Source organism: Puntigrus tetrazona, chromosome 11, assembly GCF_018831695.1.
Source record: "Puntigrus tetrazona isolate hp1 chromosome 11, ASM1883169v1, whole genome shotgun sequence".
NCBI lineage: Eukaryota > Metazoa > Chordata > Actinopteri > Cypriniformes > Cyprinidae > Puntigrus > Puntigrus tetrazona.
The window spans coordinates 23,361,820-23,384,054 of NC_056709.1; the positions used below are offsets into that span (position 1 = coordinate 23,361,820).

Genomic DNA, 22,235 nt, shown 5'->3' on the forward strand with positions numbered 1-22,235 from the left:
GCTTTTTAACATACAGCAGAAAGAGAGAGAGAAACATGCAGATGTCAGAGTGTGAAATGTGCCGGAAATAACGTTTAAAGACGAGAGAGAAAAAGGTATATGTAGGAAGACCGAAGGAAAAATGGAGGAACGGGTGAGTGAAAAGGAGGCATGTCAAAATGACCGACAGACTGTGAATATGAAAATAGAGTGAAGGCGTTGTGACAGAAATTATATGAATGTCTGCGGAAAGAACCTCTAAAAAAAACTAATACCTGAAACATATGAATACACACAACCATGAGGTTTCCATTTATAGTTTACAAAAAATGTATTAAAGAATTCCAAATCAAAAATGTATATCATAGTGTCCACAAAAGTAATAAGCAGCAAAGCTGTGAACATTGATAATAATAATAATAATAATAATAATAATAATAAAAATGTTTGTTGAGCACCAAATCAGTTTCTGAAGACACTGAAGGCTGGTGATAATTTACCATCACATGGATAAAGTATATTAAAATTTATTTTTTTAAATATTATAATTATAATGTTTCCCAGGCAATAATGCTTATAATATTCTTTTAAAATAAACCTGCCCTGCAAAATATTATTTGAACATGAAACACATTAGAGCCACAATCACCCTGTTAACCAACCTTTAACATTTAAGCAAGAGATGTAGAACAATACACAGGGTGTGTTGAAAACAGAATTTTATCAATATAGAAAAGAATAAGAATATAAAAGCACAAATATTTGTGGAGGGAGGAAAAAGTCAAAGAACAAGGCAGGAGAGTCCTCATTTACATTTACTTTCTTAAATAATACATAGATTAATTTATTTCACAAGTACTACTGCATTTTATTTTCCATAGAATTAGATCAGTTCATTCATTTTTTGAACAGTTTCCAGCAGGTTCTGGAAAATGAGAAGACAACATATTTATGTTATCGTCACATCATTGCTGTAATGTAGAATGGCTTGAAATTGTGGTTGAAACCAAAGTATGTATAGACGATTCACTACGTCAATATCACAATATAACAACAAACAAGAGCTCAACCAAAACAGATCAATTTAGTCACTGGCCACCAACACATATATGTTTTAAATCATATATGTGTGTTTATTTGTGTGTGTGTGTGTGTGTGTGTGTGTGTGTGTGTGTGTGTGTATATATATATATATATATATATATATATATATATATATATATATATATATATATATATATATATATATATATATATATATATTTTTTTTTTTTTTTTTTTTTTTTTTTTTTTTTTTTGTGTTAAAGGTAGAGTGGAAGTGGAATCTACATCAGTGCTTAAAGGAGATAGTTTGCAAGCTGTTTTTGTTCATACAATTAAAACTCAATTCCAAGCAGATTCGCTTATTGGATAATTTTAGCAATATCTTTTGAATTTTATAGAATAAAGTCATACAGGTTGAGGATAGTCTAAGAATGAATAAGTGGTGGCAAAATTTCATTTTTAGGCTTTTAGGTTTCATTTTAGATGTATTAGAGCTGACTGTTTATATGAGTGTTGGTGTTGAGTGTAATGTTACTCTGGTTGCAGAATAAGGATCTTTCTGCATATTGCATCAGTGAAACAGCCCTCATGTGTGTGCAGTTAGCATCCAGCAGTCAGCTCGGTGGCTAACACAGGCTTACCGCAATGAAAACCATTAAAGGGATCCTTGATGGAGGAAGAAAGCTATAGAGAGGGCGTTAGAGAGAAAGGGAAATGAGAGAAGAGGGCGCTAAGACTGCGGAACGAAGAAATTTCTGTGAATCAAGAATCACTTAAGACCCAAACGCAACGGCATGCTGAAGAATTTAATATCAGAAATAATAATAACAATAATATATATATATATATATATATATATATATATATATATATATATATATATATATATATATATATATATATATATATATATATATGACGGAGGAGGAGCCAACGACAGACACAGTGGGCGTGGCGTCAGGCCTCGGAGAGGCTTTTTTTTTATTAACAGAAATAAAATAAATACACAATAAAGTGTCCAGGGGAAAGTGTCCAAATAAAAGGGGGATCTGGTGTCCTCGTCGTGCTCCGGGTAACGTGCAGGTTGAGGCCGTGTTCCAGGGGGGAAGGGTCCAGGTAAGGGGCGGAGTCCGGCGGTCGCACGCGCTCCCCTTTTTCTGGCCCGGGGCGCGAGGGGCGGCGGCTTCTTCCGCGGCGTCTCCGTCGTTTCTTTGCTCCGGCGGCAGAGTGGGATGAGCTGTGTGTTTCTCGGACGGCGGGGTGAGGTCCATCGCGCACCCTTCCTGGACCCACGAGGACACCAGCGTGCATGCACGGGGGAAGAGACCGGTCCCTCGAGGAGGGACGCGGTCAGGTATTTAACGGCGACGGTGACAAGGCTAATCCCCTTCAGGTGTGCCTCGTCACACGCCGCCAAACCTGACCGATACCACGCCCCTCCTCTCGAACACACCCACTCCCGTCGGGAGCCTGGTGAAGGGCGGCGAATAAAGGACGGGGTGATGGTGACAATAAAGAGGAGGGGCAGCCATTCGTCACAATATATATATATATATATATATATATATATATATATATATATATATATATATATATATATATATATATATATATATATATATATATATATATATATATATATATAAAAGCTGAAAAAGTGAGCAACAGATTGAAAGGAATTGGTTTCAAGGAGGAGAGGAGCAGGCTCTTTAATCTGTCATGTATCTATTTTTAGTGTAGCGTATATGGAACAGGAGGGGGAATTCATAACTGAAGGCTTTTTAGCATGATGGATCACACACACGCTCGCTTCAGGTCCCTCTGCAGGAAAAACAGAGCAATCGAGGAGAATCAGAATCAGAATTAGATTTATTGCCAAGTATGCTTACACATACAAGGAATTTGTCTTGGTGACAGAAGCTTCCAGTGCATAGACAAAATCACACAACAAGACACGGATAAATAAATATATAAATAACATTTCACTAGTATGTACTGTATGTACGGATACTAAGTTTAAATAGTGTCGTGTATTGAACCTTTATTAAACTGTTCATGAGGTAGATGGTAAAGAAACCTTTCTTGTGCCAGGCTGTTGTGATGTGCATTGCTTGGTGGCGCCGTCCAGATGCAACAGTTCAAAGAGGAAGTGTCCTGGATATGAGGGATCCAGAGTGATTTTTACAGCCCTTTTCCTCACATGGAAAACGGCACAGGGAGTGCTGATGGCTCTCTGCTATTCGCTGTAGTTTTCTGAGCCTAGCCTATCCAGGCAGTTATAGAAATGCAGAGGACAGACTCTATGACGACATAGTAGCTGAACTTTCTCAGTCAGTGAAGAAAATTTTAAAACCCCTCTGTTGGGTCTTTTTCACAGTGGAACCTATGTGAGTGTCCCATTTCCCATCCTGTGGTATAGTACCCAAGAGTGACTGAATGACTGCCACAGTTTTCAGAATAGCGTTAATGCTGAGGTGTTTATATTAAAGTCCACCATGATCTCCACTGTTATTCAAACTTCAGGAGCTTATCAAAGAGGTCTGCAGAGGTGCAGTCTTTCGAGAACAGGTAAGGGAACAAACTAAAGGAGGGCCAAAAAGGGGCTTCAGGTAGGCCAACACAAGTTTTTGACCACAGGTGTTAGAGCAACAGGTCTGTACTCTTTAAGTCCTGTGATTTGGGATGGGGATGGTGGAGCATTTGAAGCAGCAGTGATCAGCAGAATTCGACGAGTCCTTATGTCTCTGGGAGAGGAGAAGTTGTTCGTCCATTTTGTTGGAGAGAGCATAGATTCGGCAGATGGATACTAGGCAGCATTGTTCTTAAGCCTCACTGTCTGAGCCTAACCAACACACCGGCTCGCTTCCCACGCTTGCGCATCTTGGAGTGCATGAGGAGGAAAGAAAAATGCAAAGATGGAGACAGGAAGACCACATTGTGCCAAAGAAGAAAGAGATAATGGGAAAGTGAGGCAAGCAAGTCTTCTGTTGGCGAGACTCTGTGCTGAGTCTTGTGGATTCTTTAATTCAATTTGTAGGGTTGTTTGTTTTATTTCAGTTGAAAAGTGTTCATCTCATCAGCTCCGTTTCCCCTTAAAGCACACTGTCAGCTCAAATCTAGAGCATAGAAAACCACAATAAAAAAACCTACTACTACACATATGTGTTTTAAACGTGTGCGCTTACCTGACCTTTGTTAACTCAAAGGTCGGATTTACAATGAGAGTCTTACTGTGATTTCATGCAGGAAGTGTTTATCTGAGCTTGATTTTTTTTCAGATGAAACACTTGCACACACAAACAAGTCGGTCGTTTTCCGTTTCAGTTGGCAGTGTGACAGAGTAATGCGACAAAGTTGGAACCAACTTATAGAAATGCGCAACAACGTAATGCATAAGTGCAGACAATGGAGGTCACATGACTTGCTGCCCGTTAAGCGCTGCCAGTGCAAAGTTTCTAAAGCCTGGAGGGCTAAATGACCGTATTAAACGTCTCTCCTCTCCTCTCGAGTGCTTTCTGATAATATAATATTGAGTTTTTAGTTGTGAGCAGTCAACCATCAATATGCTGATGCTTGATAATGCAGTGTGTGCATAGGAAGGGAGTGTACAGTGCTAGTGTGTGCGAGGTGATGGAAAAAGTGCATGTAGGGACAAGAAGAGGTGGTCATGGGAAGGTTGTAATGACACTAATGAGGCCAAAAAGAAAATTACAGTTGGAGTGCTTACAATGCATATACTGTATGCATGTGTTCTCTCAACTATACTTTTGGGGGAAAAAAATGCCCTCGAACATTAGCTGAATCTGACGAATCCTTCCATCGAGGACATTCTTTTTTTAACACAGAAAACTTGTCTTTTAGGGATGAGGCTAGGGTTTTGGTTTAAGATTATGACATTAGCAGCAACGTTTGCTAGAAGTTCTTGCTCAGCTCATCAGATAACATGCTTTTTTGTTAATGTCGAAATGAATATTGACTAAAATTAAGTAATGTTTTAGTGGTGCGTTTAATTTTTAATTTGTTAATTCAGGAAATAGACTGATGTTAAGTATAAAATCTGACTATAAAGTGTTACCAGTAATAATAATAAAAAGGAAAGCCTCCAATATTTAAAAATGTATATAAATAGAGCTATTTCTTTACTTTTGTGGTTTGGCAGCCTTGAACAATCTTTACTCCCACACAAGTGATTTGTACCTTTTTTTTTAAGATAAAATAGAACAGATGTGGATGTTTTGACAATTGGAAGCATATTTGTAACTTGTTTAGCCCTAAATGGTACAAAAGTTTGGGATCAGTAAGAATTTGTATGTTTTTTGAACAAATCTCTTCATCAATGATGCATTTTTTAATAAAAAATGCACAAAAGAAATTTCATATTGTAAAATATAATTACACTTTAAAATATCAGTTTTCTATTTTAATATACTGTTAAAATTTCAGGTTTTTTTGATGAATAAAAGTTTAAAAGAACAGCATTTATTCAAAGATGTTCATGAAGGTATTTTAAAAACATTAAAAATATTTCTGATCCCAATCTTTTGAACATTAGGTGTATATATGTCCACAGCAATTGTACCCCAATTGTACACAAATGTACTCCAACTGTACCCATTTTTCGAGAATATATATATAGGAGGAAAACATTGTATATCTTTGGCTGTGTTGGATCTGTGCACAGACTTTTTAATTAAAGCAAAAGAGATTGAAAGAGGGACCTGGCACCGTCACTACCTCTTATTAGTCTAATACACGTTTAAACTGCTGATGGAGAAATGCAGTAGACTCTCTCAAACGCTAGCCAACTCTCCATTTCACAGCTCTTCTGCCTTTCTCCCTCTCTTTTTCTGTTGCCAGCTCTCTCTGCCTTTCCTTTTCTTGTCCTCCTCATTTAAATACATCTACATTCTCACTGTTTTCCTTCTCTGTTATATTTTTCTCTCCTTCGCTCTCTTGTTGTCTCTCTCTCTCGCTCTCCATCTCTCTATCCGAGTCTTAAAATTGAGATGTGAATTATTAAGGGCGCATTATGAGCTGCAGACAGCTTTAGCACTCCATCCGAATATTATTTTTCAGGAACATATCATCAGCGTCGTCGGACTGCATGATTAGTAGGTAGATAAGGACACAGAGTGAGAGAGAAGGCTGTTGAAATGAGAAGAGGGAAGATTTGCTTTCGCGCAGCAGAAGGATATATTTGGGTTGTTTAGTAGTTCAGTGTGCAGCACTCTGCAGCATCTCTATTCGTGGTTTCTGCCGTGAAGGGTTTACACAAATGCTCCACATTTCATTTCTCAGAACATCCACTCTGCACATGCTCACTTTAGCGCTCGAGTGGTTGCTATGGATACCACTTTAAGTCTCCCAGCATGCATTGTACTGTTAGCCTTGTTAGCCTTAAGCTAACTGTGTGATGGCGATTTCAATGGGTTCTGAATAAATATGTCTGTGTGTGTAAGTTAGTCATGATGTGAACATGGTGTGAGGTCTGTTTGTTTGTTTTTTTGCTTCAACCGATGCAATTTAAACATAGCTGTGTGTTACACTGTATGCAGACAGGTTGAGATGAATTCAGGAGCCATGTTCACATGTTTGCATAATGAATATGGAATAAGATAGATGTGCTTTGCAATATAGTCTCATTTTTAAAAGGGCTGAGGCTCACACACTGTAAAAGTGTTTTTTCAAAGTTGCAAAAAAACCAAAATTATTAAAGTGTGTTTGGTAATGAAATGCAGTTTCTTTCTAACTAAATGGTGCATGTTATATTCAGTGTTTGTAATTTATGGTGAAATTTATAGCAATTTCTTAACAGAAATTGTTTAAATTACCTTTTTTCAGAACACAGTGACAGTGAAAACAGGATATGCTATCTTCTGTATTTATTAAATAAGATATATAAAATAGCTGTTTTAAACTCTGTCTAACAAATTGTGATTCTAATACTGTCAGCAAGCATATGTATACAAACATGGGTCAAAGACGTTCAGATTTGGTTGAAATAATGTAACATGGTCATAGAACAATATGTATGTAAAAATTCAAATAACATGCTTTTTCTGACTTGTACATATTAAAACATATAAAGGAATAAGGAACCAAATAAAATGGGATTGTGTTTTAAATGAGTAAAAAAATCTCTACTGACAAATAGATAAAACCTAGCATAGTGGCAAATGTAAAAAATTACAACTAATTAATATTTGGGGTGAAAGTAATTCACCTTTTATTGTGTTAAAATTAGATTTTTGTCATAAATATGCCTTACAGGACTGTTATACTGAATGACTATTTAGTGGGTGAATTTAGTAAATTAAGGGGATAAGTGTGATATTTATTTATTTATTTTTGAGCAACAAAAATTTAAAGGAGTATTACACTTTTTTACCAGTTTAGTTTGGTTTGGTTTTTCATATTTACCCATATACAAATATTTTTACATGATATGAACACATATACACCTAGCTCAATGTTGCATGACATTTTTTTAATAACCGGATTCAGATGAATAAATTATAATAGTGAGTGAGTGTAATGTAAATATTTATTAATTTAACTGAGGTTATTATAAAATGTCATTCCAGTGACTGCATGTATTTGTGTGTGTGTGTGCTTATGTGTCACGCACATGACATAAGCGGTTATGACAAGTGCTGAGTGTGTGTATCAGTGCCAGTGGCAGCTGGTAAAGAGACACACAGTAACTGGATAATGAGTGCTCCATTACAGCCAGGCTGAATCTGTCCACACTCATCTATTTAACCCTTTAAACCCTTTAAGTGTATCGCCAGCAGGCCCCCCACCCCCTACGAAAAAATTAATTATCAAATTACTTAGGAACCACTGAATGGAATAACCCGAAATATGTATCATTTTAAAACGTAGAAACTCAGCTTTTTACTGCATGCGATGCATGCATTTTGAGTAACTCTCAACCAGTGCTGTGTTGTCCTTAACTCCTAAGTTGTTCTGAGGTATTTGCTGATAAATAAGAAAAAATGTTTTCATAATCCAAGTTATTTTTTGCAATATTCAAACTGTTTTATGTTTGCATAGTCATTTTTGAATTTTAAATATGCATGATATGATGAATCCAGTTTGTTTTAAGCCTTAACTTTGCCGTTTACTCCGTTTGAGTGGATGATTTTGACCACAATCATTGCCAACTGCATCGTTCTGGCTCTTGAACAACACTTACCAGATGGAGACAAAACTCCACTTTCAGAACGACTGGTAAAGTGGAACACACACACACACACATTAACTAAAATAAATGGGGGCATTGCATAGACTATTGTTTTTTATGTTTAACTAGCTATAACTACTATAACCCAAAAATGTTAAAAATAAATCATACAGAATATATGGAGGGGGGTTTATTAGATACACAAACAGTGAAAGGTTACTTAAAAACTGCCAAGCACTAAGAATGTTTTAAGTGAAAATGCTTTTTATAATAATCCCATCTGTGTTTTTTTTTTCACTTGCAGGAAGAGACAGAGCCCTATTTCATTGCTATTTTCTGTTTTGAGTCGGGCATTAAGATTCTTGCACTGGGATTTGCCTTCCACAAGGGCTCCTACCTGAGAAACGGCTGGAACGTGATGGACTTTGTAGTGGTGCTCACAGGGTGAGTTACACAAACACACACACTCTGGAGTCATGATGAAAGCGAAAAAGAACAGAATTTGAGCTGCTCGATTTATGAGTCAATATAAACAATTATTAGATGGCTCTATGAAACGCTTGATTATAATAGGTCAATGGTGGCATTCTGATGTCAAATATTTTTGTATAATGATTTGTATTGTCAGTAGAGTCTGTGCCTCTTTTGGATCAATTCATTAAGAGTCATTTGTTCATAATTCAGACTACAGTAGTCATTATTTTTCTTTCGCGTGCAGCCAGAGATGACAAAGCAAAAACACTTTTTATTTTTAACCTAGCATTTCAGACTTTTTAAGCTCATAACTCAGCTATAAAATAGATTATGGATCGCCTTATTACCTGACTGACTGCACATTATCTGTAACATGTACTAAACGGTGTACTCTTCGCTCGGCCTAAATTAGCACAGAGAAAGTCACACCCCTCCTGGAACTCGTTGTGTGAAGCAATGCTACGTACACAGCAGAGGTCTGGTTGGACACTGGCTCCGTCATGCCTTAATGAGCACTCTTTCTCACACACACACACGTGCGCGCACACACACAGACTCTCAAACACAGGCAGATCACAGCAGCACTGTAGGGAGCAACCATCAGGGCACGTCTGAAATGTCACCTCACTGGGAAGCAGAGAGAGAGAGAGAGAGAGAGAATGAGAGAAAGAGAGAGAGACAGACGGGTGTGTAGGGGGATGTGTTGTAGTATTGCAGTGCTAAAGAAGGCAGGGCCATGTGACTCCATTACTCCATTCCCCTGGGCTTTGGAATATTGGAAAATTAGAAAGAGAGAGAGAAGGTGTTGGTTGATGTGAAAAGACATATAGCTGAAGGAGGAGGAGGAGGAGGAGGAGATCAGAGGCTAATGGAAGAATCCAAGATGGAGCGAAAACCCTGAAAACCTTTCATTTCCATGTTGGTCCCTGTTGATTTATGCTGCTTAGTGCTTTTGGAGCTGGAAAATAACGGTCAGCTAGCAGGATAATCATGATCGACTAAGGGTGGCTGAGCTAGTTAAAGAAGTAGTGCACCCATATTTGTCATTATTCGCTTGTTGTTCAATGCCTGTATAGCTTTCTTTTTTATACAGACTTCTGCTTTTAATAAAATGAAATAGGGACAGATTTAACCGTATTGACACTGACTTTGTATGAAAAAAGCATCTAGGACATTCCAGGGAATGTCTTTTTACATGTTTATAAATCAAGGAAGCATTAAATTGATCAAAAGTGTCAGTGAATACCTATAAAATTTAAGATTTCTGATTCATGCATATGTGGTTCTTTTAAAATTTCTATTGATAATACAATTCTAAAGAAATCTATCATGATTTCCACCAAAATAAACACAGATTTTTTTTTTTTTTTGTGCACCAAATCAGCATATAATGATTTGAAGGCTCAAGTAAAGTCTTTAGTGAAGACTCCAGTAATAGCTACTGAAAATGTAGCTTTTTCATCACAGAAATAATTTACATTTCCAAATATTATTTTTGTTAAAATAAAAACATGGTTTAACGAAACATGGTTGCTTATCTGGCTTATTGAATGAGAATGAAAGGTGAATAAATCACTGTATCTGAAATCAAATAATTCCCTATTATATAATATGCCAGAAACAGACAGGTGTCTTTAAATACAAAAATTACTCAGATGACCTGCTACTTCTGTCTGGATTCTAAAGTGTCATAATTTTAACATACAATGTGGCAATGGGAGAGGATTTATGAATAGTAGCGGAGCAACACAGCTGACATTGATAGGTCACATAACAGTAACCGCACGGCAGACATAGTATGTCCGATTTTCAATTGCACTATCCATATTCATACTGTATAGAACATACTTTTTAATGGTCACAAAATAGGTTAAAAATCTAATATAGTACCTACTATATTCTCAGACAGTATGCAATTCCGGACTGCGCTATGATAGAATTATTTTTGATTGAGCTGTCTCTTTAAGAAGACTAGCAGGTACGCCAACACACCAGCATTCAAAACACACCATGCAACCAGCAGTCCTTATCTGTTCAACAGGGAAGTAGTGAAAGTAGAAATAAAGAGAAGGTAGAGAGCAAAACTAGAACATGGAGGATAGAGGTGGAAGGGGGAGAGGAAGAGAATGAGAACGAGGGAAACGTAAAGGAGCAGGGCGAGCGTGTGTGTGTGTGTGTTTTCGTTAGCTGCTGCAGTAACCTGCTTTTCACTACTGCAGATGATCAATCAACTAGCCCTGCTTTTAGACACGAGTAGATCTTAACACACACAAACAGCTGTGATACTGAACACGGCCAATCATTAACTACATCCTCAATGCACATTTTTACTCAACACTGACTGCTGTGTGCGCACATTGGACACATTTGTAAGCATCAGCTGGCTTTCACAGCAGTATCGCCGTGTGTATGTGTGCGCTCGAGAGAAAGAGCTGCACTTTGATGATAAAATGCATCCTCCTCCATGCTGCTTCCTGCAGCTTTGATTTCTATTTACAGTCAGACTCATACACACCTTTACCTACTGAAACGAACACGATACACATTCTGTCATGTTGGTCTGTCATGTTGTGTTCCTCGCGAAAGTGAAGTTATCCTATATGTTTTTTCTCTTTCTGTGCAGTAGAACTTTTCATTTATTTTATTTTTGTTTTCATTATTTTATTTTATTTTATTTTATTTGTAACAATTTAGTATAGTCTGAGTGGAGGAATATAACAGAATTGCAAAATATAGACTTGCAATTTGAAGAAGTAAAGCATGAAATGTGAGATAAAGAGGTCACATTGAGAAATGATCATAATTACCTTTTTTATTTTTATTTGAACCTGTATAATGGAAACCAGCTTCCATACATTTTAGTTGCATTTAGCTATTTTTTTTATTTACTTTTTGCCATTTTATTTAAATCAAAATAAGATTACTTATTAACATATTACAATTTATTTACTTAATTACTAATATTTTAATTACTGACTCAGGCTCATACGTTTAGACCATTTCTTTTCTATTTAAGTGGCCCAGTGGCATATGAATAATCAGAAAATAACATCAGCTTTGTTTTTTTTGTCATGTGATGTTTACTCAGTAGTCCTGAATTAATAACAGACAGTTAATGGGTGCTAGCCATAGCAGGATTACTGCTTACTGCTTGCACAGTTGTTCAGTTCACTGCCAACTTTACCAGCTGGCAGAAGATTTTTCTTGGTCTTAAAAGTTGGTTCACAGAGCCAATTCTTTCCTCATACTGCAGCCACGCAAAAAAACTCTTTAAATATGATTGTCTATTTCTAAAGGTGTGGGTACATGTCAGTCATAATACTCTGAAGAGACCAGTATACTGTACAGTATTAACTATAACTGTGATACAACCCAAATTCCAGAAATCTTGGGATTTTTGAATTTGACATTTGAATAGAAGACATTTAGATCACATGAGCCAATAATTTATTCACAATAGAACATAGAGAACATAACAAATGTTTAAAACTGAGATATTTTACCATTTTATGCACAAAATTAGCTAATTTCAAAGTTGATGCCTGCTACAGGTCTCAAGATAGTTGGAATGGGGGCATGTTTACCATGGTGTAGCATCTCCTCTTCTTTTCAGAACAGTTTAAGGACATCTGGGCATCAATGTTATGAGTGTTTGGAGTTTTGGTGTTGGTATTTGGTCCCATTCTTGCCTGAAATAGGTTTCCAGCTGCCGAGTTTGTGGTTGTCTTCCAGTATTTTGACCTCTGTTGAATGAGAAGCAAACCCGGGGGAAAAAGGCACTTTTTTTGGGCCTTATTTTTTCTGAGATGACATAATTTCAGTTCGTTCTTCGATTTCATTTGAAGTATATCAGGGACCTTAAGACATCCCTTTTATCTAAAGACGATCATGCTAAAGACATCAAATAACTGATGTCAAGTAACTTAATTAGCTGCTAGATAGTCTCCCAGCTGGATATTTTCACAATTTCTTGCTTTTTCAGCCCTTTGCGACTTTTATGAGACCTGCAGCAGGCATCAAATTTGAAATTAGCTCATTTAGTGGACAAGAGTGTAAAATTTCCTTGTTTAAACATTTGTTATGTTCTCTATGTTCTATTGTGAATAAAATATTGGCTCATGCGATTTGAAAGTCTTTCAGTTTTCATTTTATTCAAATTTAAAAACCGGCCCAACGTTCCCAGGAATGCAGGTTGTATAATGAAAACTGGCTGCTATGCTAGTGTTATATTGTTTCAGCCTTTTGAATCCTAAGTTGCTTTGTCTTTGAATAGAACATAGAACTACTATTCAAATTAGTATGAATATACTTACCAGGCTATTGGACACCAGTTTCCTTTCATTGTTCCTTTTCACAAGCTTGAACTTTTAGTCGTGTTGTTTTCAGAGTGTGAAGTTCTCTATAGTGTCAGTTGAACACGGATGCTGGTTCTCACAAGGGCTGTGCTTGCAGCTGTCCCCTGAGTGCTTTTCCATCAGCTCCAAAGCTCTAGTTCTACATTTTAGTTTCACCTCGTAGATTTTACATCAAGACGTCAATGAAGCTTGACAGCAGAGTGACAGACTCTCATGACCTCTGAGCAGAGTTTGCTGCTGGTCACAGAGCGGTCACTGGTCACAGCGGATAGTCTGAAAGATCTCATGTTGAATCTCCATTTGAGTAGTTGACAAATAATGACATGAGCATGCCTTTTTTCCCCCGAGCGTCAGTTTTTTAGTCTGCACTTAATGCAAATCTATATTAATGAATTTAGGTTTTATTTTATATATATATATGTTATATATTACACATTTTTTCATTTATAAAATTTTTTCTTTTTGTCTTTACTTCTGCATCATCTAAAAGTAAGTATTAGAATGAAGATATTAAAATGCTAATTATTATATCATTAAATAGATGAAATATATAAATAAATGAACTACATATGTAAACCACTAAATACATAAATGCATAATAATTGTTTAAATATGTAAATGACTAAATGAATCAATTAATGAATGAATATTCATAAATTTCAGAATTTATTTACTTATTTAGTCATGTATTTAGTTTAATTTATATATTTTAACATCATATTTAATATCATATATATCATATCATTTAATCATATTATAATAATATTAATAATACTGTGTGTGTAGATTTATATATATATATATATATATATATATATATATATATATATATATATATATATATAATCCTTGCTAGTATTAGCATTAGCATAATAATATTTCTGTATATATTGTTTTTATTTTTATTTTAATGTTAATGGTTTTACTATTGCTTAATTTTGATATTTGATATTTAATTTTTTGCTTTCGATTAATTTTGCACCATATAGCACCACTTCCATTTTGAATCTGTACTGTTATTAGTTCTCTATCACACTTTGTATCACTGCCACTGCCTGTGCTTGTGCACGTGTTGCCAATGTACAGCTCTTACTTGGCAGATTCCTGAGTCGTGACTGCGCTGGCTATTGGCTGCCTGCTCTGTGCCAATCTGTGACTTCACTACTGGCACACACAGCGAAGAGAGACAGAGAGGAAAAGAGTGAGAGAGTGAGCGAGACCAAGAGAATAACACCATGGTTTAGTCTGTAGAAGATTTCTCAGTTTCTGGACACACCTTTGCGCTGCCATGCGCAGCTGTTTCCATAGCAATGTTATGTAATAAGAGAGAATCACGGAAGGCCAGAGAAGACACCACTCTCTCTCGCTTTTTCTCTGCTTATCTTTTACTTGGTTCGCCATCTCCCTCTGTCCAAACGCTTACATATAGTCTTTAATATGAATGTTATGGACGTGAGGAACGTTTAAATATGGACCAGTATGAGTGGTTACATTGGGCTGAAATCTTTCATTTAAAAAAACAGACATTAGACGTTTTTGTAATTCATGCATGCTCCAGTTGAGATTAAGTTTGAACCAGTGTGCAATGTCTCCATTTTGTGAATGTATTCACTCAAAAACCCTTTAAAGTGCATTACATTAAGCAGTATGCTTAATTATGCATGTTATTCCTAAGTTAACTGTCATAATCTTAAATCAGAAAGTAATAACTTGCCCTGCCTCTGAAACAACTTTCCTCTGTGGCTGACATCACCAATTCCTCTTTTTTTTCAGTTTGCCAAGCTTCATATATTCTATTCTATATGGTATTCTACAGTAAGTTTGAGATTGAGGTTTTTTTTTCCTTTTCAATTTTTTTTTTAAGAAGCCTTTTATGCTCACCGTGGCTGCCTTTATTTAAGTAAAAAATTGAATGCATTCCTCTAATTGCAAAGCTGAAAGTAATTTATCCGGTCTTTAATGTTACATATATATATATATATATATATATATATATATATATATATATATATATATATATATATATATATATATATATATATATATATATTTTGCAGATTTTTATTCATATGGCATGAGTTAGAATCTAACTTGCCTCTTACACTCATCTTCTGCTTCCCTGCATCATTTCCTTTCCTCTCAGTAAAATCTCTTAGAGTCCCAAAAAGTCTTAAAATAGCAGTGTAATCTTGTGTTCTTGTATGTGTCCAGGAAGTGATGTCTGTGTTAAAGGAACCATTGCGTCGACCGGACACCAGGTTAAAAGCGTGTTTCAGGAATAGATGCACTTTAAGTGAAGTGTGTTTGTGGAGTGTGTGTTGATGTTAGAGTAAGTGTGTTTCAGGGTGTGTGTGTGTGTGTGTGTGTGTGTGGTTAATGTCTGTATGGAGGTGAAGGGAAGGATGTCTTTCTCTAAATGACTGCAGAGCAATAATGATAATGGAAGTGATGGCAGAGGTACAATATTCACACAGGTAGAAAACCTCTCTCTATCTTTCTTTCTCTTTCTCATCACACACGTCATGTTACACACGTCGACATGCACCTTCTGCACGTGTGTGTTGGTGAAGATGCTCCTTCTCTTGTCCTTGAAAAGGCCACACACATGCTAGTTTCCACATAAGGACAGGTGGGAAGAATGACAACAGAAAATGAGAGCGAACGAAAGAGGTGGATTAAGCCGCCAGGCTCACAGTAATGGACAGAGACTGTGTCTGCGTGTGTGTGTGATAGCGAAAGACTGCATCAGTGTGTTATGCAGTAGTAAAGGGTGGAAGAGGTTTTCCATGTTTCCCTCACTCTCATTTTTCTTTCATCACAGATGTAACAGTGCAAGTAGGGACTAATAGGAAAAAAAGCATTTGTGGGGAAAAAGGGAGCCAAGGGAGAGGTGGAGAAATGTGAAGATGCAGGGGAAACACAGGTGCTTAGTAACAACTGAGAGGATGAGAGGAAGGAGAGGGAATGACCATTAGCTGTGTTAAGAAAAGCAGGAGCAAACAATGGAATGGCATGAAAATCAGAGATTTAAAACTAGATTTAAAAATGTTTGCATCGCTAAGGAGTTGCTTAAGGTCTAAAGAACCTCAAAGATCCCTAAGTCCCAGTTATATTGTATGTGGCTTTTCTGTCACCACCTTTAAACCTTATTTAAATTCTACACAGGTGACAACACAGTGATTTTATCCATATCTGTATCACACCCCAAACTGTAGTTTCTTAAGTTAAAAGCTAATTTAAATCTATAACCTTAAATGTGACCCTGGAGCACAAAACAAGTCATAAGTAGCATGGGTATATAAGTAGCAATAGCCAATAATATGCTGTAGGAGTCAAAATGATCAGTTTTCTTTATCAATTAAGTAAAGATACATGAAGATGAAGATGAAATATGGTACCGTAAAAATATCAAAACTTAAAAATTAAACTTTATTTAGAGTACTACTTGTGCACAATGCACATTTCTTAATATTAAGCCATAAATTGTGTTTTAATGTCACTATTTATGAGGATTGTATGATTTAAATCAGTATTTATCAGTATTTAAATGCAAGATACTTGAAGTGTGCATGAAGTATATTTGCAATAGTTCCACTTCAGGACAATTAAATACATTTCAGTATATCTTTATTTAGACTTCTAAGCAATTAAAGGGCATTATGAACAAAATTATTTGACCAGTTTAGCTGTACCTCTTTAGTACAGTAAAAGTACAATTGCAGAGAATTTTTACATAAATATGTAAATTTATTTCTAGTATACTTAACATGAAATAAATTCTTCTAAAACCTTCCCAGAGTTGACAATGAACCCTTTTAGCTGCAGATCAGATCAAACCATCACGCAGAAGTCTGATATGAGAGGTTAACAAAGAAGTGACATATTCAAGCACTTTGACGGAAACAAGAGACAAGATTTGTGATACCAGATCCTTGTCACAATCCCTGAACGAACACCCTTACATACCGCACAAATGCGCTGTATTTCCAGACGCACGGGCCTGAGTGTACAGCATTGAATAATGTAGAGTTCGGCTGCGTATCAGGATGACCTAGATTCAGCTCCGACGAAAAGCTGGAGGATTCCTGTGCCGTTTTATCACAGAAACGGGCTGATCTCTTGCACCGACAACATGAGTAACATGTAGAGGACACACTAATGAGGCAAAAACATAAACTGCGTCTAGATGCGACACTGTGGTCAGTCAGAGAATCCTCGCCATATGAAAGGAACGGAGATCAATCGAAAAGGGGACCCTTTATCTGTCACTCCTGGACCGGTTGCAGTGGCAATAACGAGATTCCATCAATGACAGAGGGCCCGTTGCTACGGCAACGGTTATGAATGAGAGGAGGCTGGTAAAAGAGGAATCGCCGGTTGCTATGGTGATGCCGTGAATGGGGAGAGACCTGGTGGCGTGATGTTGGAGAGAGGCTTCCACGATCGTCATCCTCATTTTTTTTTTAAAGCAAATGAGCGAGACGGAATCTATTCTTAGAAACATTTTTAAAGCATGTTAACGTATGAACGTAACATGTATCTAACCGTTTAATCACACACATACACATATGCGTATAAACTGCAGCTAACTTCTACCAGATATTGCCACACCCTTTTCCCCACTACATTGCAGTCATTTTACAATTGATTCAATTTGGATTATGAAGTTATAAAGGATTTTTTTGTGTGTGACGTTACAAACTTCAGACCTAATGACGCAATAGAAAAGGAGCAATAAACTGGTGTAGGGAGAAAAGGTAAAAAAGAGAAAGCCCTTCCGTCAGTGTGTGTGCTCTGATTGATTGTCAGGTTTTCCCCAGCAGACGGAGGCCTTGTCGCTCCTGTGAATCCCTCTATCTCACCCTGCCATCGTCCGCTCCCTGGGGCCGAGGGGCTTTCTCTTTCCCTTTACCGCTCTGCATTCTCAGGGCTAACTATGTGTCTTTCAGTCTGTCCTCTCCAGAGCTTCCCAAATCACACTTTATTCCCTTCACAAGACTCTCCCGCTGGTGCTGAGAGAAAGGGCAGTGACTACCTCAATAAACACAGTGAGAAATACAGACTTAGTTAACAGTTATGAGTATGAGGGTGAAATCACAAATGGCACTTAATTTTTTTCTTAATAAAAATCTGACAAACATTTTTAGAATAAATCTGGGTAATAAGCCAGCTATTTTTTTATTTTTTGTTTAAATACAGTTACTGTTATAATACTTACGTTTTTACCATTTCATTGGCGTTTCTAGGTGATGAGTTTACTGAAAAAAATGGCAGTGATTTTAAAGGAAAAAACTGTAAAAAAAAATGCAGCAGTAAATTCCTGTAAAATTTACAGAAAAACAATGTAATTTGAAGTTCCCAGAATTCCCTGCATTGCATTTCAAATTTAGTTTCTTTTTAGTTTTTCTTATCGGTTGTGTTTATTAGGGTTGTATGTTTATTGCATATTTAAATTTGAATGACTGTTTGTGTTAATGACACTGAATACCTTTTATATATGTTCATATTTAAAAGCTTTCTCATCATTACCTGCATTTGGTGGTTATCAGTTTTTTTCAAAGGTACAAAACAGATTTCAGTACTTTAATATGTTGGTATATTAATATCAGTTAATGAAATTACGGTATTTAACTGTAAATTTAACTTAAATCTGTTAAACCAAAAACATATTTATTTTACAGATTTTTTTACAGTGTGCACATTGAAGGATTAGTTCACTTGCTGAATAAAACAATTTCTGATCATTTACTCACCTTGGCCATCAAAAAATAAGTGCAGTGTACTTATTGTATTCATATTGTATTTGTTTCACTTTTACTGCTATTGGGGTGGGATATGGTTATGGTTTGGTTTATGTGTGCTGTAGGTTTAAGGGTGGGGTCAATGGTGTTATTTTCAAATTTAGAGCTTAATGTTAGCTAAAAATAGAACTGTATTTCAGGTCTTTGCCAAGGAACCCTTTAAAAAAAGTTCTTTTAAATTAGTTTAACTGAGAACTACAAATAAAAAATAAAATATATGATACATAATAAATGAAATAATACTACAAAATAGACATTTAAAAATAATAATAAACTATGTAAATGAAAATGAATTAATACATTTAATAATGTCTATAATAGTGTCTTAGTGATATTTAATTATTACTGTTACATTACATTACATTATTACATTACATTACTGTTACATAGTGCTGACAGCAGGGATGCTATAGCTAGCATTAGCATGAAATGTTGTCATTTAAAGCAACGGTTTGAAGTTACTTAAAAGAAATATTTCAAGTTAATTTATCAATCATATATTTCAAAACAGCATCCTGTTTCCTGCAAATGGTACTTTATTTTACAGTTCACAACATATAAGTTCATATGAGCCATATAGATGTGGACAGGCCCGCAACTTCCTTTCTAACCTGGGAACAGGGCCTGCAGCCTGTCTTCAAACTTTTGCACATATCTACACAATCTCACTGTCTCTTAACATTTCCATCTGTCTCAAACTTGCACACACTCCCTCCATCCCTCCCTCTCACACACAAACACACGTCAGTCCACTCTTCCATCAAATTTACCGCAGGCCTTTTAGTGTGTAGTAGGATATCAGCGCAGTCAGCGGTGCTCTGTTATCCTCACTGCACTTACTGTACATAAAGTGTTCTTCACTGCCTGACCTGGAGGCAGTTTATTCCTTCCCGCATCTAAGTTTCCATTGTTCCACGAAATAAAGTGTAAACCGATATTGTATGAGCAGCCAAAGCACTTTAGTCCTGATCTCAAATCAGTTCTTTAAGTGTCGAATGTATATTTGCATCAGTCTTGGGCTTATTGATCATGAAAGATGGGTCATAAATAGGTGTTATTTGTTACGTGAGACTGTAGATATATGTAAATGAATTACTGAGAGATTCATCCAAATACTGTGTCTGAGCTGGGTTTGGTCAAAAAGGGATCGGCCTCCTGCACTGTGATCAAGTTTTCCATTTAGGTTGGTTGCGAATATTCGAGACAGATTCTATAGGCTTATAATAGAGGGTTGGCGCCATCTCATCCTCATCCTCAAAACATTACTGCACCATGTGACATCACAAAATAACTAATATGATTCTGAGCATTGATCAAATTAGTCACAATGTTCTTGCCAATTGAATGGCTTAAGAGGAAGGACTGAAAAAGCAGAAGACATTAATGAAAGAGTCAGGAGACGAGTCTGCTGCATTCTGTCCAGTCCATTCGTTCTTTCTCTTTTCTTTTAGCCTATGTAGGTGTTTGCTGCATGTGATGGCAGAGCAGTTAACGGCCTATTGACTGAGCCATTGGCTGGCGCTCTATATCATAACCACTAATGAATGAGCTCTTAGCAACATTGGCATCGCTGCATATGCAGGCAACAGCAGAAGGCAGCGGAAAAATGATGGAAAAAAGATTGAGATAAACGGCTTGATACTGAATTCAGTATCATTTCATTTTTTTTAAACTACGGATGGACTTAATGTGTGTGTGTGTTTTTGTGTATGTATGTGTGTATATATAAATATGTATAAATATATAATATTCTAAAATAATTATAATGTAAGTTTAGTTTTATGTTTTATGTTTTGTTAAGTTTTAATAAAATATTTACATAATTTTAATAAATTAGAAGATCAGCACCCTGACCAAATATAGCATACGTACACACACACACTCACGTTTAAAGATCAGATGATCAGACCAGTGTGTGATGTGAGAACAGTGCAGTGCCTGATCAATTATTTACCTGCGATTGACCTCTTCTCAGAATAATGTGTCTGCTTGTGACTGCACTTTGCTGTAGACAAATGACAAAATTTACCTTTCACAGGACATGTGGAGATATCCTGATACACAAATGGATTTATACAAATAGAAAAGCAGAATGTAGATTAAATCCGCTGTTGTATAAATGGCTTTAATGGCACATAAAACATTGCCTCCTTTCTTTTTGCTTTTCCTCCAGTATACTGTCCTCTGTGGGGTCAGAATTAGACCTGCGGACATTGCGAGCAGTCAGAGTGTTACGGCCTCTAAAACTGGTGTCAGGAATTCCAAGTAAGTGTTCTCTCTCTGTCCAGTTCAATGTCTATCAGAGTTCTTTGCACAGTAAGCAATAGTGCCATTACTCTCCAGGCCTGCAGGTGGTGCTAAAGTCTATCATGAAGGCTATGATTCCACTACTGCAAATCGGCGTGCTCTTATTTGTGGCCATCCTTATGTTTGCCATCATTGGCCTGGAGTTCTACATGGGCAAATTCCACCAAACCTGTTTCGACAATGTCACAGGTGAGCTTTTCTCAGAAAACTAAAAACAGTTGACCTTTAAAACTGTATGCTTTTTACCAAACCCTGTACATTTACATTATCCAGGCGAGATGGTTGATGAACAGCCCTGTGGTACAGAATTTCCTGCTCGAGAGTGTGGGACAGGGTCGACGTGTAATACATACTGGCTTGGGCCAAACTATGGCATCACACAGTTCGACAACGTCCTTTTTGCTGTGCTCACTGTTTTCCAGTGCATCACCATGGAGGGTTGGACTGACATGCTTTATTATGTAAGAGTTAAAGGCGATGATTAAACTATGATTCTGTTTTTTAAAATGGACTTTTAGATTTTAGATAATAATGTTGGGTAAACTTGTATTACAGAGCAATGATGCCTTAGGGAGTGCCTGGAACTGGATGTACTATGTTCCTCTCATCATCATTGGATCATTCTTCATGCTAAATCTGGTGTTGGGTGTCCTCTCAGGGTAAGATCTATATTTCTGTCTGTTTGTTTTTTTTTCTATCTATCTATCTATAGCTGGGCTGGGCAGTATGAAAGTATATATTGTGACGTGAAGTGTCGGATGTTAGAGATTTTGCTATATTGTTTTGCGGTATATAAATATATACACGTTGCACAGTAGCCTACTACTTACGTTATATACAGTTTTCATGCAAAAATTAGAAAATAAAAAGCAGGACTTGTTTGATGTTAATTAACATCATTGTGTTATTAACGCGCTAAGCTGTGAAAGCGAACTCTCTGACAGCATGTAATCGCTAATTTTCTTCTCTTTAACATCTTATTGGCAGATACACACACAATTCTGTCAAAATGCTGTTGTGGGAAGTATTCAAATAAACAGAGTTCAAATTCGATTAATTCTATGAAGACTACTTAAAATCTGTGTGAAA

The 22,235-nt window shown here is 36.5% G+C and overlaps 1 protein-coding gene across 5 annotated transcripts in view; it reads left to right on the forward strand.

The window, feature by feature from the left end:
* Positions 1 to 22,235, forward strand: part of cacna1ab (calcium channel, voltage-dependent, P/Q type, alpha 1A subunit, b) — an 89,208-nt gene that overhangs the window by 13,747 nt on the left and 53,226 nt on the right. For all 5 annotated transcript variants that reach the window (XM_043252278.1, XM_043252280.1, XM_043252279.1 and 2 more), the window contains exons 2-7: positions 8,151 to 8,256; positions 8,514 to 8,653; positions 21,013 to 21,104; positions 21,183 to 21,335; positions 21,420 to 21,607; positions 21,702 to 21,805. In XM_043252278.1, the coding sequence (XP_043108213.1) occupies positions 8,151 to 8,256; positions 8,514 to 8,653; positions 21,013 to 21,104; positions 21,183 to 21,335; positions 21,420 to 21,607; positions 21,702 to 21,805 (783 nt within the window). The remainder of the gene's footprint in view (positions 1 to 8,150; positions 8,257 to 8,513; positions 8,654 to 21,012; positions 21,105 to 21,182; positions 21,336 to 21,419; positions 21,608 to 21,701; positions 21,806 to 22,235) is intronic.